At 32.5% G+C, this 19,033-nt stretch overlaps 2 protein-coding genes across 5 annotated transcripts in view; both read right to left on the bottom strand.

Annotated features, from left to right (window-relative positions):
• Positions 1 to 10,647, bottom strand: part of LOC126866905 (RNA-binding protein 24-like) — a 28,618-nt gene extending 17,971 nt beyond the window's left edge. Inside the window, exons 1-5 of one of the 4 annotated variants that reach the window (XM_050620900.1) lie at positions 10,224 to 10,647; positions 7,138 to 7,354; positions 5,262 to 5,667; positions 3,683 to 3,809; positions 335 to 395 (exon numbers count right to left, since the gene is read on the bottom strand). In XM_050620900.1, the coding sequence (XP_050476857.1) occupies positions 335 to 395; positions 3,683 to 3,809; positions 5,262 to 5,534 (461 nt within the window). In that variant the 5' untranslated portion in view covers positions 5,535 to 5,667; positions 7,138 to 7,354; positions 10,224 to 10,647. Of the gene's footprint in view, positions 1 to 334; positions 396 to 3,682; positions 3,810 to 5,261; positions 5,668 to 7,137; positions 7,355 to 9,629; positions 9,684 to 10,223 lie in introns of those variants that run through there. The other 3 variants (XM_050620899.1, XM_050620902.1, XM_050620901.1) reach the window with 3 other exon arrangements.
• A 5,522-nt stretch (positions 10,648 to 16,169) lies between these two features.
• Positions 16,170 to 18,743, bottom strand: LOC126866902 (uncharacterized). Its single transcript, XM_050620896.1, has 2 exons — positions 17,854 to 18,743; positions 16,170 to 17,157 (listed from the first exon to the last, which is right to left on the bottom strand). The coding sequence occupies exons 1-2, from the start codon at positions 18,418 to 18,420 to the stop codon at positions 16,609 to 16,611; spliced, it is 1,116 nt and encodes a 371-aa protein (XP_050476853.1). The 5' UTR covers positions 18,421 to 18,743; the 3' UTR covers positions 16,170 to 16,608.
• Between the last annotated feature and the right edge of the window lie 290 nt (positions 18,744 to 19,033).

A 19,033-nucleotide genomic window follows, 5' to 3' on the forward strand; every position in this document is an offset into this window, starting at 1 on the left:
GAGAAAAATTATTCTAATGTGTCTTTCCCTTAATTTTGTAGCAAAATACGTCAATTATTGCACATTGTTAAAAAAGCCATTTGAAAAGTATACTCGGTATGTCGTAAAAAAAAATACTACCTTAACTACTCAAAACCGAAAGATCGTTGGTGCATCGTTTTTGTCTCGATACGTTCATGTTAGATTATGTATAAACGATGCAACTTTACAATTCAATTTCAATAATGAGAATGCTAGCGAGGACTCCTCTTGACTTATGCTATTTTTCAATGACTACAATTACAACATGTATATTCTTAATATTTTTCGACAAATCACATCAACATAGACTCACCCATATTGGCCAGGAAGAACTGCGGGGTATCCAGCTCGAATGCCAGCAGCGAACGGGAATGCTGAAATCATAAACAGTTCGGAGTTAATCCTATTTACGTTTCTAATGGCCAGCCCTGAACTCGAGCACCCGTCTTCGTGTAAATCGAACATCCTGTTCTTTGCAAATATCTCTACATATTTCTTTCCACCTAGTCTAAACGAGAATATTATTTACCGGTGTCCGTAAAACAGTATATGCGACAACAGATATATTAAGATACGTGTATATTCTTTTTTCAAGAATAGATTTCCGATTTCAGAGAGGATAAAGAGATAAAGAATAAAAAATTTATTAACATTTTTCTCATTTTTGCTATAATATTTGTGATATGTAGAAATAATTATCGTGAAACATTTTTCTTACCGCTTTCATGAGTTAAACTTAATAATACTTTGTTTAATAATACTTTAGTAAACTTTAATAATAGGTATAGTTAGTATAAAGTATAAAAATACACATTGTACTTCGTATATATGGACATAATATGAAAAATTACAAAATGTGTACTATATAGAATAAAACTTCAGGATTAATTTTTTTAATTTAAATTAAATTAAACTGCGGTATATTAAAAATCTTAATCGAAATATTAAAATTTTTCATTTATTTTAGATAAAATGAACTTGTAAGATATAATACGTTTCAACTCCACTATTTTCTTTTTATTGAATAAATATTGTAAATATAAGGTTACAGATAATAAACAAGTTGATTTTAAATATCAACTTGTTCGTTTCCGACACAAAGCTTTGTGACTTCTTTTGTGATGAAATAAGTATGAAGTATGTAGCTGCATTGAAAGTTTATGCGTATGAGTAATATGCATAACATAGCATTCATTTTGGATACATTTATATTCTGATTATGGTAATGACATGCTTTCTGTCAAAGAATAGATTATCATACATAATACGATTCAAAATCATTATTGATACACTCTCGAAAATACGATACAAAAAAAAGCAGAGTATCTCAGAAAAAAACATACACTAAAGAAATTGATATCGATAAATCAATGCAACTAAGCAAACTAAAAGAAATGTTTCATATATTGTGATGACATATACTTGTCATGCTTCAATGTTGCTTACAAATACTCAGACTTATATTTTTTTAATATACGAGGCATCTTATAAAAATGTACTTTAAAAGTCAAATATTATAGCGTAGAATACGATCGGTGATTACTTGAACTTTGAATATAAAATATAAATTTAATTTAAATGATAATATTAATTATATCGAATTTGATACAAAATTGGTAAATTCTTTGGGAAGGCATACTTTAATATTAAAATATTAAAAGCATCACAGACTAACTTCAAGACAAAAATGATTCTTGCACGTTGAAAGAAACAAGAAACAAAAGTAGAACCGGCAGTCGGGTTAAAGCAATTTTAGACTTAGGTGCCGAAGCGCCAAGCTATCTTGGCCCGGAGCCACGACTAGAGTTCAAGAAAGTAATTCGAGGGACGCTTTTCGATTTGCACAAATGTCGTTCGTAATGCTGTCTTTTGCCCTTTCGTTGTTGCTTCAACTTCTCAAATTTAAAAGCAGTGAACTTAAATAGTTACAGAAGTGGTAGGGTCGTTATTTTCCAGGAAGTTTAAATTTGAATAAGATTAGAAATTCTAATTATGTATACATCTTTTACTTTTCCCATAAGGTAGAAATTCTAAATTTCCTGATTGGTATCCAAATGAAATATCTCATTAAGAGAACCTTTGTGATGAATTTCCGAGTAACTTGAGCACGTGTTCTCGATATATCAAGCAGAAGTGTAACTCTTCGGCCAAGAAGTACGTATATATTATCTGTTGCTCTACCGAATGGGATTTGCCGATTTGGCTATGTTTCAACAACGTAAAACCCGTGACAATGACGCGCAAAAATCATCTGAAAGATTACAAATGATATCTATTCCGGTAAATTTATCAATGTCTCGGGACAAGGTTTTGGAATTGCATTCTCTGTACAATTCTACGAATTATGGATAATTTGCCAAAAATTTGAAATTAGTTCGTTGGTAATACAAACGAACCATATTCCAAAATTTTATCAAATATTAACATTAATATGAAATGAAGAATATTTGTTAATATATGTATACAGGGTGGTTGGTAACTGGTGGTGCAAGCGGAAAAGGGGTCATTCTACGTGAAAAAAGAAGTCGAAAATATAGAATAAAAATTTTTCGTTTGAGGCTTTGTTTTCGAGAAAATCGACTTTGAATTTTCGCTCGGTACGCTATAACGGATCTCACTGTAGATCGTTGTCTCGATGGAAAAATTAAAAAAAAAAAAATTAAAAAAGAAAATTTCGCGTAGAATCACCCCCTTTCCGCTTGTACCACCAGTTACCAACCACCCTGTATTTTTAAATACAGAATAAGTCAATAAGATCTAACACTTGAAATAACTCGTTATCTATTTATTTAATGCAAAAATGTTTGCAATTTATTGTATTCGAGGCGACTGATCGGATAAAAACATTTTCGTTTTTTGACGCCTTATATTTTGTGAGATATCAAGGTGACTTTGAATTTTTTAGATAATATCGGTTTCTTTATACTCCGTTGTAGCCGCTAGGAAGATCAATTCATTTGGCCTTGAACCTCAAAAGGAAACGAAAATTTTTGATGCGTAACTGCATCCCGCGTCGAGCAAGCTCTGTATCGGCTTGAAGATAGGCACAAATTAGTATTTTGATATTTGAAACGCGTGTTTTCTTACGTTTGACTGTATCTGTGATAACGTTATTTGATCACCAACGACTAAAAGAAGCTACCTCCAGTATTTACATTACTTTGGACCTTAGATTTAAAGTAAGCAATGCAGTACCAAAAAAAAAATATATGTATACATAAAGTCAATCTTAAAAAACTTAGAAGATATAAGACATCAAGGAAATCAAAATGTATTCATGCGATCAATCCCTTCGAAACAATAAATTTTATTTCAAACATTTTTCGATAAAGTCAATAGATAACGAATTATTTCAGGTGTTATTCCTTGGCTCACCTTGTGTGTAAAAAGATATCTTTTATAATATTTTGTTAAAAGGTTCGAGACAATTCGAACTCTTTTTATATCCATTGATAAGTAAAAATAAGTAATACTAGAATACCAAAGTAATAATTTAAAGTAAATTTAACCGAAAAGTTAACACCTAGGCACCAGTCAAAATAAAAACGTTTAAGCGACAAGAGACCAAGACCAAACACCAGCAATTGTCGAGTTTGTCCCAAATATTTCGCACAATTCATGTTCATTGAATAAGCATTTACATACTGCTGAACAAACTTACTCGCTTGTAGATTACCCCTGGGCTTAGCTCCTAGAATTGCCAGGTTGACGTTTGCTTTGCGACCGTCGATTATAGGGTTAGGGTCTTTGCACGCCCTCTCTGCTGCTGGCCTGTCTCCCATGATCACCTGCGTACAGATCCGATCGATTATTCGACTAATCCTTCCGCTTCACCTGGATCTTGCACGCCTCTCCCTCATAAGCAACGATACAAGCCGTGTATGTACCATACATGTAGTACCCGGATATTTCAACGACGTTTCAGATAATCTATTCTGTTAGTTGTTCTAAAAATCGATATCAATTTTTCAATATAAGCCTCTATTGTTATATACAACAATTATTCGGTTCATTAACGAAAACCTGGTTTCTAAACTAATATTGGTAAACTGTGTAAAAGAAGCTTAAGAAACAATCAACTTTACGTTCAAACATATTTCTTTGATTATTTTTAAACTTTGTTCGAAACTTCCTGCGGAAACTACTATTTCATGTATGTATGGCATGGAACGTGTTCTATTTTCTTCATTACGCTTTTATTTGTAGCTTGATATTAAAAATATTTAATTTCAAAATAAACGAAACTTCTTTAATTTATCGATAAACGAATGAGGAACATTTAAGACAAACTTTATATTTTATAATAAACGGATCGAACAAAGTATAGATGGTTACGGAATTCATAGATACAGTACAAGAATACAAAATGAGTGAGTAAATTAATGAAAAAAGAAAATGTCTAAGATATTATGGAATGTTACTGGAATCACCGTAATAATGATCGCCAACTAGTTTTCAAGTGATAGTGTAAGCACTACTACAGGTAATAACGAATATTTTTAACAGAATTTCCTTTCGACAATAAGAGCAATAAGGGCAATAAGGGTAATAAGGACGTTGACTCGTAGATTTCCATATTATCCTTTGTATAAGCAATGTATATTTGATAGAAAGGGAAACTGGTAATGAAGTACACCTACACGTATATACCTTTACGGAAGAAAGAACATCACGGTATACAGAAAATTAACAAAACAAGTCTTTTTGAATATGAGTGAACAAACTGGTTACGTTATCGTAACAAATTATACTATTATCTTTGTGCACTTAACATGTTTATTCCAACGGTCAACGACGGTTGAAGAATCTTTTCGAGTTTATATTTTAAATGAAAGCTTGTAAAAATATATAAATCCTATGGGGATAAAATTATTGAAAACAAAAATTACTACAAAAATAATGCCTACATAGGAATGACATCAAATTATACATTTGTTAAAACAACAATTTTTCAAACAAAATCATTTTGATTATAAATAACTAAAAATTAAATTCTATCGTTCCTCGTAGCTCCATTTTTTAATTGTAAAACCTTATGCTGCAAAATTGTTAAGATTTGTGATCGTCAAGATTTAGTACATATATACCTTTGATATTACTAACAATGGTACAAATAAAAATATACATAAGCTACTCACTCTAAACTATTCACAAAGTCAAAACATTTCACAACAACAGCTATGAATCAGGAAAAGTAAAAACATATCGAATAAATAGAATGTGTTATTTACGATACTTACGAAACCATAGCCTCTACTTTTCCCAGTTTGCCTATCGGTAATGACCACGGCTTCCTCGATATCGCCATATACGTTAAAATGTTCCCTGAGACTTTTGTCAGTTGTGTGGTAGGGTAAACCCCCAACAAAAAGTTTTGTCCAAGTAGTATCTTTTTGTTGAGGCGTAGTACCAGCTAACGCACCAAGGCCTGAGACTAGTTCGTCCGGCCCTGGCGCCCCAACAGCGCCAACCGCACCGACGGCACTGAGACCAGCGGCACCAGGCATCAACATCCTCCAAATTTTGGCGAGATCACCGCCGGACGGGAGGACGACTTGCTCAATTTTGACACCTTCTGTGATACTTTGGTCAACGCTAATTACGTCACAGGCTTAACACCATTTAGACGATTGACGATCTGGTTATCTAGAATTGAAAAGAAATTCAAATTTTTATTAAGTACTAATTCTGTCAGTAGGACGTTCTAATTCGATAAACATTCTTCTTTTAATATAATCTACACTACTCTTAAAAAAAAGCATATTATGACATAAAGAAAGTGTATTATAAATTTCCTTCCCTTTCCTTAAAAAATATTTTTTATTAGAACTTAGTATTCATTGAGAGAGTAATTATTTTTTATGCGCTGTAAAAAAGGAGAATTTTTTCTAAGATGAAAAGATAACTACTGTACGTTTATGCAAAGTATTACTGTCATTAATTATTAAGTATCAGTTACTGTTATCTCTGACGTAATTTTCACAACTAAAACACGAAAAGCGATAAATTTTCTTTGCATTTGCGAACATATTTGGCTTTCTAGTCATGATACTCCAGAAATACTTAATAATGAAATTCTTTTTAAAAATACAAACGAATAAAAATAGCATCAAAAATACATATATAATAATAACTATTATGCTAAGACTTGAGAGAAATTGATAAAATTGTACATACATGGTTAAAAATACAAAATGCATGAAATACAATTTTATTGCAACCGAAGAGAAGCAAAATCAATAAAATTCTACGAGAAGACTGAAACATCCTGAAACGGGGCGCGATATGAACAAGGGAAAAGCAGAAAGTACGCGTTTAGAATTCGATACCCGTGATGGACGACCCTCCAACGAATCGCATCGCCCCGCATGATCTTCGTGAAATGCATAAACATACGTGCACAGGCATACAAGGATTTACGTTCATATAAAAAAGATTTCATGTATCCTACATTGCACGACAGTGAGAGAAAGACTAAAGTAAACTGTTTCTCCCCTTCTTATCCCGATACTCCAAGTACTGTTCTACCCTCTTCTCTCAATTCCCTTGAATCGATAATTCCTTCGTGCATATAAAGAGAACAGATAAAAATCCCCTTCTGCGCGGAAGCGGGACCCCCGTACACCGGGAAAAACCGGCGAGCCCGCCGGGAACAAGAACAGAAACAGGCACCACTGGTATCGTGCCAAAAGAAGAAGGATGCGGAAAGGTGGGTACCTTGAAGAAAAAGAAAAGGGCAAGGAGAGAAGGGACCCTGACCTCCATTCAAGGCTCGGTAACGGCCTGAAAAGGGAGCCAGTTTTACTTCTTGTGAGGAGCAAAACTGCCCGGGCCGAACCTAGCTAGTACGGAGGGTATTTTTCGTGTGGCTCGGCTTTCGAGTTTCTGCAATGCTGCAGGCAAGGATAGAAACAGAGGTCTACAGAAGGGGCCCTCTTTTTCCTTCCCTTCCTCCGTCTCTCTTTCTCTTGCGCATTTTTTCCTTTTTCCTCCTTTCCATATTCTTCCACTTCTTTCTCACACTCATATTGTGAACACCAGGCGCAGGCCCTGCGCGAAGTGGGCCCTACGTTCTCTCCTGATCCTCTCCTCTACCCCTGCAACCCCCCACCCCACCTGCCTTACTACTACCAGCACCGTTCGTGACAGTGCACCACTTCGCCAGGACGGCCCTTCCTCGTCTGTTCTGTCGGATCCCCCAAAACGACGGCAGCTGCTGCAGAAAACCGGTGCAGCACGCCGTATAATCATATTGTTGTATTGCCATTGGGTTCCTCCTCCACCACCATCGTTGCTCTTTCTCTTTTTCACTCTTTCTCCCTCTTTCCTCATCCTAGAACCAAACGTAACTACACTTGGGACGTTCGGTCGAGCATAAAGGCCGCTTTTCTGAATTCAGTTACCGTGGAAGCAACGACCGTATTACGTACATAGTTAATAAATACTATGTTTTTACAATTCCAACATTTTTGTAATTTTCTTCTTGAATACGCTAGCAAATGAGATTTCGACAGCCGGCTGCGAGAATTTTTAGGTATTCCTCCAGCACAAGTGTGCTTCGAAGATCCAAGTTCAGATAACAGGCACGTTAGTATAGCCTATACAATTCGAACATCCCGGTTCTCGTACAAATACTACAAGAACTGAATCTCTTGAAAAAATAGAAATTCAAACATGGAATATTCTCAACTTTGTTATCATTTAAACACTTGATTGTCTGTTGTCTTCTACATATTTGCTGGCTTCGTTACAACAATAACAACAGACTACTTGAATTTTATATCGAATTTCTAACTTAAATAAAAATTATAATTATGTAATATATAATTATAATTTAAGTTACAATTATTTAATATATAATTATAATTTATAGAAAGTGTACAAAAAATAACTGTCAAAGGCCAACCGAATAATGAAAATAACAAGAGGTCGTTTTGTTAACAATATAAACATAGAAAATCTTAGAAGAAGAAGATATTGTAGAATATCCATGAATGTTACTTGGGTAACATTCAAAATTAGAAAGTTATTTAAAACGGGAACGTTTGTGCATTTGGTTCAGTGCACAAGAATCTTCACACCGAGTCGAGTAAAACGATTCTATAAAAAGTAATATCAGCAATTCGAGATTCTTATAAATCAGTTGATTTTTATAAAGCAAGAAAAAATATGCGCTCGTTCGTATAATATACTTGAAAGCTACGTGCATTAACATTGTAAATATGTATTTCGCGCACTTTCCTTTTAATAGAAATCATTATGACATGTATAAAGCATCGGAAAAAATAGTTCCATCCTTTCAAGTAGTATAACCGGCCACTGTAACAACTGTACCTAGAGCATGATAACTAAGATCTGTGTCGTGCATAGATATGTTTAATCCTACTACTCTATTTGAAAATAAGATCATTAATAAACGTCTGATATGTTTCATAGAATCAAAAAAATAATTTATGCTATTAATAATTTTAGTATATTGAATTTATCAATCATATAGTAGATAAAAAGTTACTCATAAGCTGAAGAAAATAGGTCAAAATAATATTCAAGTGAAAATAACATACATAATAGTATCTGAATATTAATTAGTCACTTAAGAAAAAAAGATACGCGTGCATTAAAATCTAGAATTAGTAATACTGAAGCAATTTCATAGAAATAGTTTCGATACAACTAAAGAAAGTCTCAACTACATATAATTGTGTTCTGATCACGGTGCAGCCTCGCACATTCGACACTGGCCGATTGCCACGCGCTCGACGAAACACACGAAAATATCTTCTCGGCCAAAGTCGCAAAGGCCAGAGTTTTAGAAAACACGAGACGATGCCCGGCTTTGCTCGTGGACCGTGAAAAAACTTTGCAGAAAGAAACTTTTTAAACGTGAATCAAACGATACCATTACCAGTTGGATATACGAAATTTCTTTTTTTAACACGTTGGTTGAGATGTTATTGTAACTCTAAATGTTGTATCTCTTAAGAGTGCATAGAATTAAAAGCATCGTTAAATTATTTATGTTCTATATCAGAAGACTTGTTGAAACGCAATTGACAATGATCGTGTACGGTCTTGAAAAATGTATATGCTACAAATACTCAGAACCATGCAATTTTAATTGCTACTATTCTTGAAATGCAAGAATACTATACATATTCTTCAAAAACGATTTCTACTGGATGAAGATTATATTTTAGATTCTTATATCAAGCATATATTCTTTTTCTAATAACAATAAAACTTATATTCAAATCAAATTATTTTATGGAATATTTGATAATATATAGGCAATACGATGACACTCCAATTAGTGACCTTATTACGCGATCATTATTTTAATTTTAATATTGCGCTACACTTTGTTTACATAATATTATTTCTTCTATATATAAATCTTCTATACATTTCTTCTATATAAAAATTCCTATAAAATATACGTATCATTGTATTGTACATAAAAAATTACAATTTTAAATAAAAATATATTTTCTTTTTCTGGTAAAAAATATTGTATATCCTGAAGCAACGTATCTATCGAAAAGTCAGAAAAAGAAATTAAAAAAAAAATGATGATTCTCCGTTCATTTACGCCAGACGGCTGTAATCACCTGCACACGTTTCCAGGCCTTCTGCTAAAGAGAAATCGTCGAGCCGACGTCGAGGTTTATTAATAAACGTTGTGGTACACGTGCCCGTCGTCGTGTACCCCTTTGTCGCGACGAGACCGCTGCAACGGGGGTGAAAGAGGAGCGACCGAGAGAATAAGCAGATCGTTTTACGAACACGCAAGATGGCCTCGCCGAAACATTTGGCCATCGGATAAACAGTATTTTCTAGACATATTTTATAATCTCTTGCCCCATTTCGCTTACTTTATTAAAATGATATTACAATATGGGAATATTCAAACATTCATACTGCAAATATCGACCTAAATTCATTAAAGCATTGTACATGCAAGAAAACCTTTCATAACGTTTCCAACAAATTATTATTTAGAAATATTGACATATAACAATGGCGAATAAACAATTACATCAAAATATGTATTTGTAACGGTATTGTGCTATGCAATGCCTACTTAGTAACTCCATAATTATGTTATCGAAGAGCCAAAATATCGGATATGTTTCAACACGATTGAGTAATCGAAACTCCAACGGAATATTTGTATAGAAGCGACGTAAATGTTCAATACGCACCTTTAATTTTTCGAAGCACTATCACCTGATGCACTGGAACGTTGCTTTTTAATCCCAATGAAAAACACCAGGAAGATCTCCACACCAATAACGTAGGTATCCTTCCAGCAGTGCAATTATCAGTTGATGATAAAAATCGACGTTATAAATTAAGTGCACACGTTCAACAGCCGTTCGCGTTAGGAAAAAATTTGATTCATTACTACGATATGGGAGAGAATTTCCCGAAATCTGACACGTTTAATGAACTGATAATATTAACGCGAAACACTTTTGATGACACGTAAGTACGTAACGAACGATATACTTTACAACTGACAATTTTTTGTACACGCACACATCCGACACGAACGAAGATCCACGTGCGAGTACCGAACTGCCTTTAAGTTTGCAGTTACCGTGCTGCGCGCCAGTTCGTCGGGTTCTTCGACGATTTGTAATTTCATTGGTCCACTCAAACCCCCACTATTGTGTAGTACCAGTAGCGTAGCGCTACGACGACCAAATGAGACACGAATGAGATGCAAAAAGTAAAATCAGTTAGTGACGACGTGTTGACAAATCTTTCGTCATTTTACCTCGTAGAGGGATTTTAAATGCTAATTAACCGTGGATTAGAAGCTTTCGTGTTATTATCGAAATGAAAGATCCTATGTTTTTACTTTCTGATAATTATACGTTTTACTGATGATTTCCCATTCTTGAGAATAGAACAAAGAAATAGAGATAAAATTGATTTTCATTTACGCCATTTGTAATTACTCATACAGCACGAGATATAACTTTAACTATGCGGCATTCGTTTATTCTCTTTTTAAAATTTATGACACCATTATTCACGCTGTTATAATGGATAGAAAAGCAAACAAAAGACATTGTGGGTTAACTTTTATGCATACAATCACATTATTGCCACCTATTTCTTCTTTTAATTACTACTGACTAACGTATTTTTAACAATGTCGAAATTAAAATGTAACAAAATTTAGAGACAATGTGGCATTGGTGCATTTGCGATAGCGTTGGAAAGTAGCAATACCAATCCGAAATGATCCTACAGGATCCACGAGGCAAGGCGGTGGTCCGTCGAGGAGTATCAGCTGTTCGAATTATTATCGTTGCAGGCGACGGCAGATGTTCACTAGGCTAAAACGCTCCCTCGAAGGCTTTGAACCCGCTGATCTCTTTTCTTCGGAGCGGGTGAAAAACTTTCAAGGAAGCCTAACATCCCGTTCAATCTCACACAATATCCAGTTCCTTATCCTTGCTTTCCATAAGAGAATGAAACAAATTAAAAAAGAAACAATTAATAATGATAATAATGAAAAGAGGAATAAAAGCTTTCTCGATTTAATTCAATAGGAATCTTTTTAAACACGGTGTTTGTAACTTCAAAACTATATTTCATTTGACTTTTATTACTTCAAATGCTTCTGAGTGTCCTTCTTTATGACCCTATTTTAATATTATTTATTATACAAAATAGTCAGTTTCATATGGAATAACAACTTCCAAAACATTGAATATACATATATGTATGAGGTGTCCGCAGTAATAAACAGACAAAAGTAATGTTTTTAAAGGATCTCATAGATAATTGCGACAAAGATAATTTAACCAATCTCTTCTTCGATTTTGCACAATCGGTAACCTCTGTGTGTAGCATTGTTCGAAACCTGCCGTAGTTACGTGTCACGAAGTACGTATAAGATATCATCGTCGTCTGCGTTTGAAGGAGACCCCATAGGTTTGTGGCACGCGCTGCCAGCTGCCCCACAGCTGTCTCTCTTCTCTGTCGTCCCCCATACACGAGACCGGGGTTCTTACCAGAGTGTAGTGCATTTACCACACAGAAGGAGTCTTTTCGCCTCTACATGCATGTACACCAAGTTCAAAATGCGTGTGTCCAAAACATATTTCGTAGGTATACTTACGTACGTTGTTACGTCGTTGCGTACTCGATGAGGTGCACCCTTGAGAAACGTCGAGACGTACGGCTCCAAGAGATAAACCGACACTTATTGTTTAGGAATGAGGTGTTTCTTCGACACATTTTCAAATATTTATAATATTTCGCATTCCAGTAGACACTTTTAATTTTTCTTGCAAATTTGTCTGAATACGTAATAAGAACGTGCGGCTAAAATTATAATACATAATTATTACGTGTATTAACCACAATAAAAAACGTACATTTTGTTTGTACAAAATTCATTAGATCAAACTACTTTACTGATCACGCGTGTATACTAATAGATATACTCGCAAATAGTAACACCTTGTAAGAAAGAAATCTCGCTACAAATGTGCATAAAAATGTTCAATAAGATGTAAAATACACGGAAGGATGAGATAACACGCTAAACAGAGAATAAACGTGGAATATAAAATAAAGATCTTGTGAAAAGATCAGTTTATATTTTTATGAAAATTCTATGGTTCACATTGTTTTCAAATATAAATTGAAACTTCGTAGATCTGTACTATATGTACTTCTATTCACATCCAATTGGTCCTACAATAATTGTTTCTTGAATATATACGGTAGCAATATTTTATCGTTTTACTAAAATACTCTGTGGGGTTTTACATTTGCGGTTTCTCATCCGGTTTGTCCGATACGCAGGAAATAGTCCTGAAGTGTCCTAGAGGATGCAAGGCTATTAGGTTTCGCGTGGAAAAAAGTATGAGCGATGTAGAAAAAGGTGGGGGGAGGAATAGTGACAGGAGATGAAGAGAGCAAAAGTGCTTATACTGAAAGTAGAAAAAAAAAACGGAAAATCAAAGTACGCACGATGGAGACCGGAAATCCCAGGGCGTTCAACCCTGACACCCGGTATATATTTAGACTTAAGGAGACACACTCTAATCTGATCGCATAGATAAGGATGAACAGCCTATCGAATGCAATATCTTAAAACATAGTAAGTTTGTTGTATTTTAAAAAACAAATCAGTCACTTTCTAGAGAACAACCAGAATACAAACGATGATAACAATAATAATAAGTAATATGCAGAAGATCCCCGGCTCGTGTTATATAAAATGGAAATTAATTAAATGAACTAAAATAACGTGTACATTGGCATCCTTTGGCAACTTGCAAATTTGTGCAATAGATAATCTACGCCGTTTCTGAGGAACTATGTTCGTTAGCACATTGTCCTGATAATATCGACATCCCTTTCCCTCCTCGAAAAAGAGTTAACGCTTCCGTGAAGGAAGTCGATCGTTTCCTATTTGCTTATTGCATAATCACGCACGCAATACTGTGTCAGTGTATCGAGTCTACCCCTATTCATACATCAAGTTTCAAAATAACCAAGCATGTGTGTATAGGTATAGGTTTTACACTTCTTAAATATTTACTGGATTTTATCAAAATAATTATGATTTCGTTACGTAATGAAACTATAATTATGTTATCAAAACTTTCATTTTCAGATCGTTCCTCAAAAATTTGTAAGTTATATATGCTATACTTTTTTCAAATTTCCACAATTAGATAGAATGTCTTATAACTTTTCTTAATATTTCTTAATTGTTAAAAATTTTATGCCTCCTGATATATCTAAAATAATGAAAATGGCGCTAAATAAAAAATTTGATTAAAATATTCTTAACTTAAAGCTAATTAAAATATTCTTACGGTAAGCAGTATAAGTAAGTAACGCGTTTTATAGTTTAATTGAATGAATAATGAAGATCAGAGGACAGATAAATTTTCTTTGTGAAAAACCATTCGTAAAAGCTGCAAAGTATTCGCGTCTTTAGAAACACAATACCAGCAGTGGCGGCCTTCTCGAAATAGACGAGAAGCCCAGCCCTCCAAACTCGTCCGAAAATAAAACAGGTTTCTTCCCTGCAAACCACGCTGTCCGATTGGTAGACTGACAGAAGAGTTTGCCGATTAAGCGACAATTAAAAAGAATTGCGATTTATGTTCCATTATTGTCAGATTTTGTACAGAAAGGTAAGTTGCAACTCGCAATGATTTTCCGTTTACAGATTATAACAACGACTTAATTAATTGTCAAACAATCTACAGTTCACAAAAACCAATAGGTACATTTTCTCAATTTGTAAATTCTATTACCAACAGCGTATATTATTATATTATAGAGATATTGTAAATGTAATGAAAAGCGATTATTCTGAACTTATTATTTCAAAAAACACTTGGTTAACAGTCACACGACAGCTATCACACGACACATTACTTACAATACAGTTACAAAGTGTTAAAAAAAATAATTTGATGATTATAAAACAAATACTTCTTCGTTTAATATAGGAATAGAATATTTAAAAAATAAATAATGCGTCATAAATCATAAACTTCTATAATTCAGCCTAAGATCTACGTAGAATTTAAGAGCGCGCTGCTTTTATAAAATAATTATAGGTTATGCTGTTAAATTAATTAAAAATTAATAAATTTAATAAATTAATAAAATTAATAAATTAAAAAAACACAATATAAAGATCAGTATCAATGTTAATAATTAGTGTATGAGCGATAGACATTTGGCGTATGACTTGCATTAAAAACTATTAATTCCATTATACTTGATTCATTTTCATCTTGAAACAATACCCAATACATTTTTTTCTTATTCATACTCTTGGAATAACCATTATCTTCATTTTTATTCGATACATTGTTCATTAACACATGTCTTAATACTTTCACCTTTTTCCATTTATTCTTTGGCAAATTCTTCCGCATATTATCATTTGCATTATATGCAATTTTTTGAGCCGGAAATTTACTAAATGATTGCGGAGACTGTGTTTTATCATTCACTTCCAAAATCATATTCCTATTTTTATATTGCTTCATGTCTTTATCGAAAGACCATATATTCGTTAGATTATATATTTCTGCATATATTTCATGTACTTTCTCAGAATTTTCGCGTTTATAATTCCTTTTTCTATTCAACTTCATAAAAGAGTCATTAGCTTTTCTAGCTGATAAAAAAAGTGTCATAGTTTCCCATGATGAGATATTGTCGTCATGATCATTTACTATTGGACGTATTTCTAGAAACATAAATATTGTTAATATAAAATAACTATTCTACTTTATGATACTAGAAGTTGCATGCAAATTTTTTATTCTGTAATGTAATATTAGTATTAATTTCAATAGAAATATTATATGATAATTATAATCTTTGACAGTTTATCTATTTAAGAATATAAAATCTTATATTTCATTAATATTCAAAATGAACATGTTAATTTTTCAAAGTTTTATAATGTTATTTATATTATTGGGTTGTTAGTAGCAGTTCTGACTGTTTAAATATAAAATTCAGTTTTATTCTTGACTGGAATGGGAGACGAATTTCAAATAACGGAACATCAAAACGAACGAAATTAATCAATCATCGATTCATTTCGAACGAAAATTCAAATCAATATACTCCCAGTTCGTTATTAAGTACAATAATTGCAAAGAAATAAAAAATCAATCAATCATCAATATTAATCGTCAATAAAAGGGGTATTATTTTTTTAAAAAACAATAGCTAAACTAAAAAATGTTGAACCTTAGTTGGATTTTCCTATCCTATTTACTCTATCCATCTATTTTACAATATATTTTACCACAAAATTTCAGGCACTAGAAGCCTATGAAAACTGTTTGAAAGAGTCCATTATTTTTAAAAAACGAGTTTTCCCGAACAAGCAATTATAAGATCATTAATAGATAGTAAATTGTACTTGAAAAAAGGTAATATGTACAATGTTCAATAAAAATGCTATTTCCATAAAGGTACGTTTCACTATGAACTTTTCAAACAATTCAATACTTAATGTTTAATAGCGTCTGTAATCATAGAATTGCATTATCGAATAGAAATATTACATGCACAGTAATACTTACTTGTTTCGTAATAATAATATAGAAATATTGAAGTAAACAACAGAAGTAGAAATACTTTTATTCTTTCACAATACATATTATGTAGTAATGTTTTCTAAACTATTTTTTGAATTATACGAGAACGTGTTCATTAAAGGAATGTAATGAAGCAATCCGTAATTATTACTGATCTATCCAACGTAGGTACACAACACATTGTTAGTATAGTACATGAAGGACATAGTTATTTACACCCAACTAGGACATATACATGCATATATATATACTAAGAGACAATTCATACAATACATACAAATCATTCTACTGACCGATAATAATCATTTAACACTTATGTAACTGAATACATGTTATATTATACATTTAATTATATCTTTTAAAAATATATCATGAAATTTATTTCATTAATTGGAGAATAAAATATTTTATTTATTAGCATATTACTCTATCACGAGCATTTACATTGTTACGTGGTTTATACGTTACAATGATCCTAGGCTACAGGTCTGAAATCAGTATTGGTAAATGGTGGTGTATTATCTGATGTATAGAAAAATCGTTTATAGTCGTTAGGCGGATATTCGGGATCCTGATGAAACTGACTCGATGGATAAGAATCAACAGGTGGTACGGAATAATAGTTATATCTGTTATCTGAATAAAAATTCACAGGTTTGTCATAAGAAGGTAAATTGTAATTAGTATGTTCGTAATCGTGATATTTATGTTCGTACGATTCCGTAGTAAAATCGATTTGGTTTATGTCTTGTGGATATCCTTCATAATAGCCATAAAAAGGTGGATTTGTTTGGTTGTTATTCGCTGTTGAATTTTGTGTAGTATTGATTGTCATTGAAATTTGAGTCGTATTTCTACTAGCTGTGTTGGTAGGAACCATTGCTTTATTTATAGTTTGTAGATTCGATGTCATTAACGAACTATCAGCATTTTCACGTTCTTTGACAATATCTTTCACCAAGTTGCCTTGTTTCGTATTAACTCCTTTTCGCATAATGCACGCAATAGCAGAAGATGATTGTATCTGTTAACAAATGAGATACTGTTATAAATTATATTAAATGAGATGATTATATAAATTATTAAATATTTCTCTTATTTTCTTATAACAAAAGTCAGCTTTATAATGTATGTGTAATGATATCTATCGAAATTTGATATTCATTTTTAATCTGCTACACCACTTTATGTACTCTTCCTATATGTTACTTATAGTAATACGAATAAAGTATTGTAGAAACTACTAGTTAAAGCAGGACATTATTCAATAACCTAGAAGAAATTAAGCTTAAATTCATTTTTCGTACTTGTGATTAAACATATTTATATGAAATATTATGTCAGCAATGTTTATATATGCAATGTTCCTATAATATTCATATTAATTGTTAGATCTTTACAATTATAGCAAAATTCAACAAAAAATTCGAAATACTTTTTAAATATTTTAATAATAATTTATAAACACATAGTTAAATCAATTTTTATTGAATGATAAATTTTTAAAAAATAAGGTTGATAAGTGATATTTCAGTTCATTATATGGCACAAATAAAAGTTAAACACATACTTAAATGTATAAACATATTTATAGAAAACGCGTACATAATGCGTATACTAAAATGATGATTATATCTCTTTAAATTAAATGCCATGAAAAATGAAATATCAGATAATTTTCTGGTCTAATTTCTATTTGCTCACTTTACCAAATCCTTACCTTCTCTTCCGCGTTCCGATCGCCCTCCACTTGGGAGTCTACACTCTTGTCAGTATCTTCAGTGTCGTTCGGATTTTTGATGTTTTCAATTTTCTGAGCTTCCTCTACATATTCGTCACTATTATTTAGCAGATCAGTTGGTTTGTTATCGAACAAGTTCAATACTTGCGGATTTTGTGTTAATGGTTGAAAATTGTTTTGTATCCCATTAATTGACTGTGACCGTAGTAGATCCCATAAAGGATAAATTCCGAAAGGAGTGGCTAATATATAAGGATACGACACGTAAGGATAAGGATTATAAATTGCAGCAACTTGAGGTGAAATTCGAGAAGCACCAACATTCACACTCAACGGTGGCAATTTGGTGTAGGTTTTTACATCGGACGACGCTGCACCTGCTAAACCACCAACACTTAAACCAGCTAGAAAAGCCAAGCTTCTTAAAATTTTAGATTTCCTGTTCGAAGAGTCGATCTTCATATTCGCAATTTTCTCTAAGCCTTGTAATGTAACCGAGTTTTGTTTCGAAGACGTATCCATCCGAGAAATTTCTTTCTCTGGCATCTGGATGTTATCACTATCTGTAGTTGTTGCTCTTAATGATCTATGGATTACTTCTAAATTTTCTGTCGTTGCTGTAACTCTGTAACGTATTCCTAAATAAAGCGTAATAATTAATGATACAATTCCACTGGAATGTAAATGTATTTATTATTACTTATATTTAACATAAATATAAATACTTACTACCGCAGTTAATAAATACAGTTAAAAGCACAAAGATCGAGAAATTCATTGTTACTGCTTGATGTTCCGAACAAGAATGAGAAGAAACTGAGGAATCTATTTGACAAAATTCAAAACCTGCGGGTTGCCCTCATCTTCTATCTTGTGAAAGTGTGTTTTCTAGATATGGTCGAAAATATGTTAATTGTGCCTAAGTTTCTTCGTTAAAATATGTGGGTTTTACTATGCATATTAAATATCTAATTTTAACATTATTATTTATAGTAATAATATCAAATTTTCTTAATATAAAAATTTTTATTATTAAAATTATTTTTAAATTTTTCATTACTTACACAAATACATTATTTTAATAGAAATAATAATTTAAGAGATAATATACAGGCATAATATTAAGCTGCGACATTATTTTAGTTTTTTAAATTTGGCG

Source organism: Bombus huntii, chromosome 6 (assembly GCF_024542735.1).
Source record: "Bombus huntii isolate Logan2020A chromosome 6, iyBomHunt1.1, whole genome shotgun sequence".
NCBI classification, from domain to species: domain Eukaryota; kingdom Metazoa; phylum Arthropoda; class Insecta; order Hymenoptera; family Apidae; genus Bombus; species Bombus huntii.

Coding starts and splice junctions, on each gene's coding strand:
- LOC126866902 (XM_050620896.1), bottom strand. CDS start 18,420: ATGCCAGAGAAAGAAATTTCTCGGATGGATACGTCTTCGAAACAAAAC. Junction 17,158..17,853: donor ATCGGAACGCGGAAGAGAAG/GTAAGGATTTGG, acceptor ATTTGTTAACAG/ATACAATCATCTTCTGCTAT.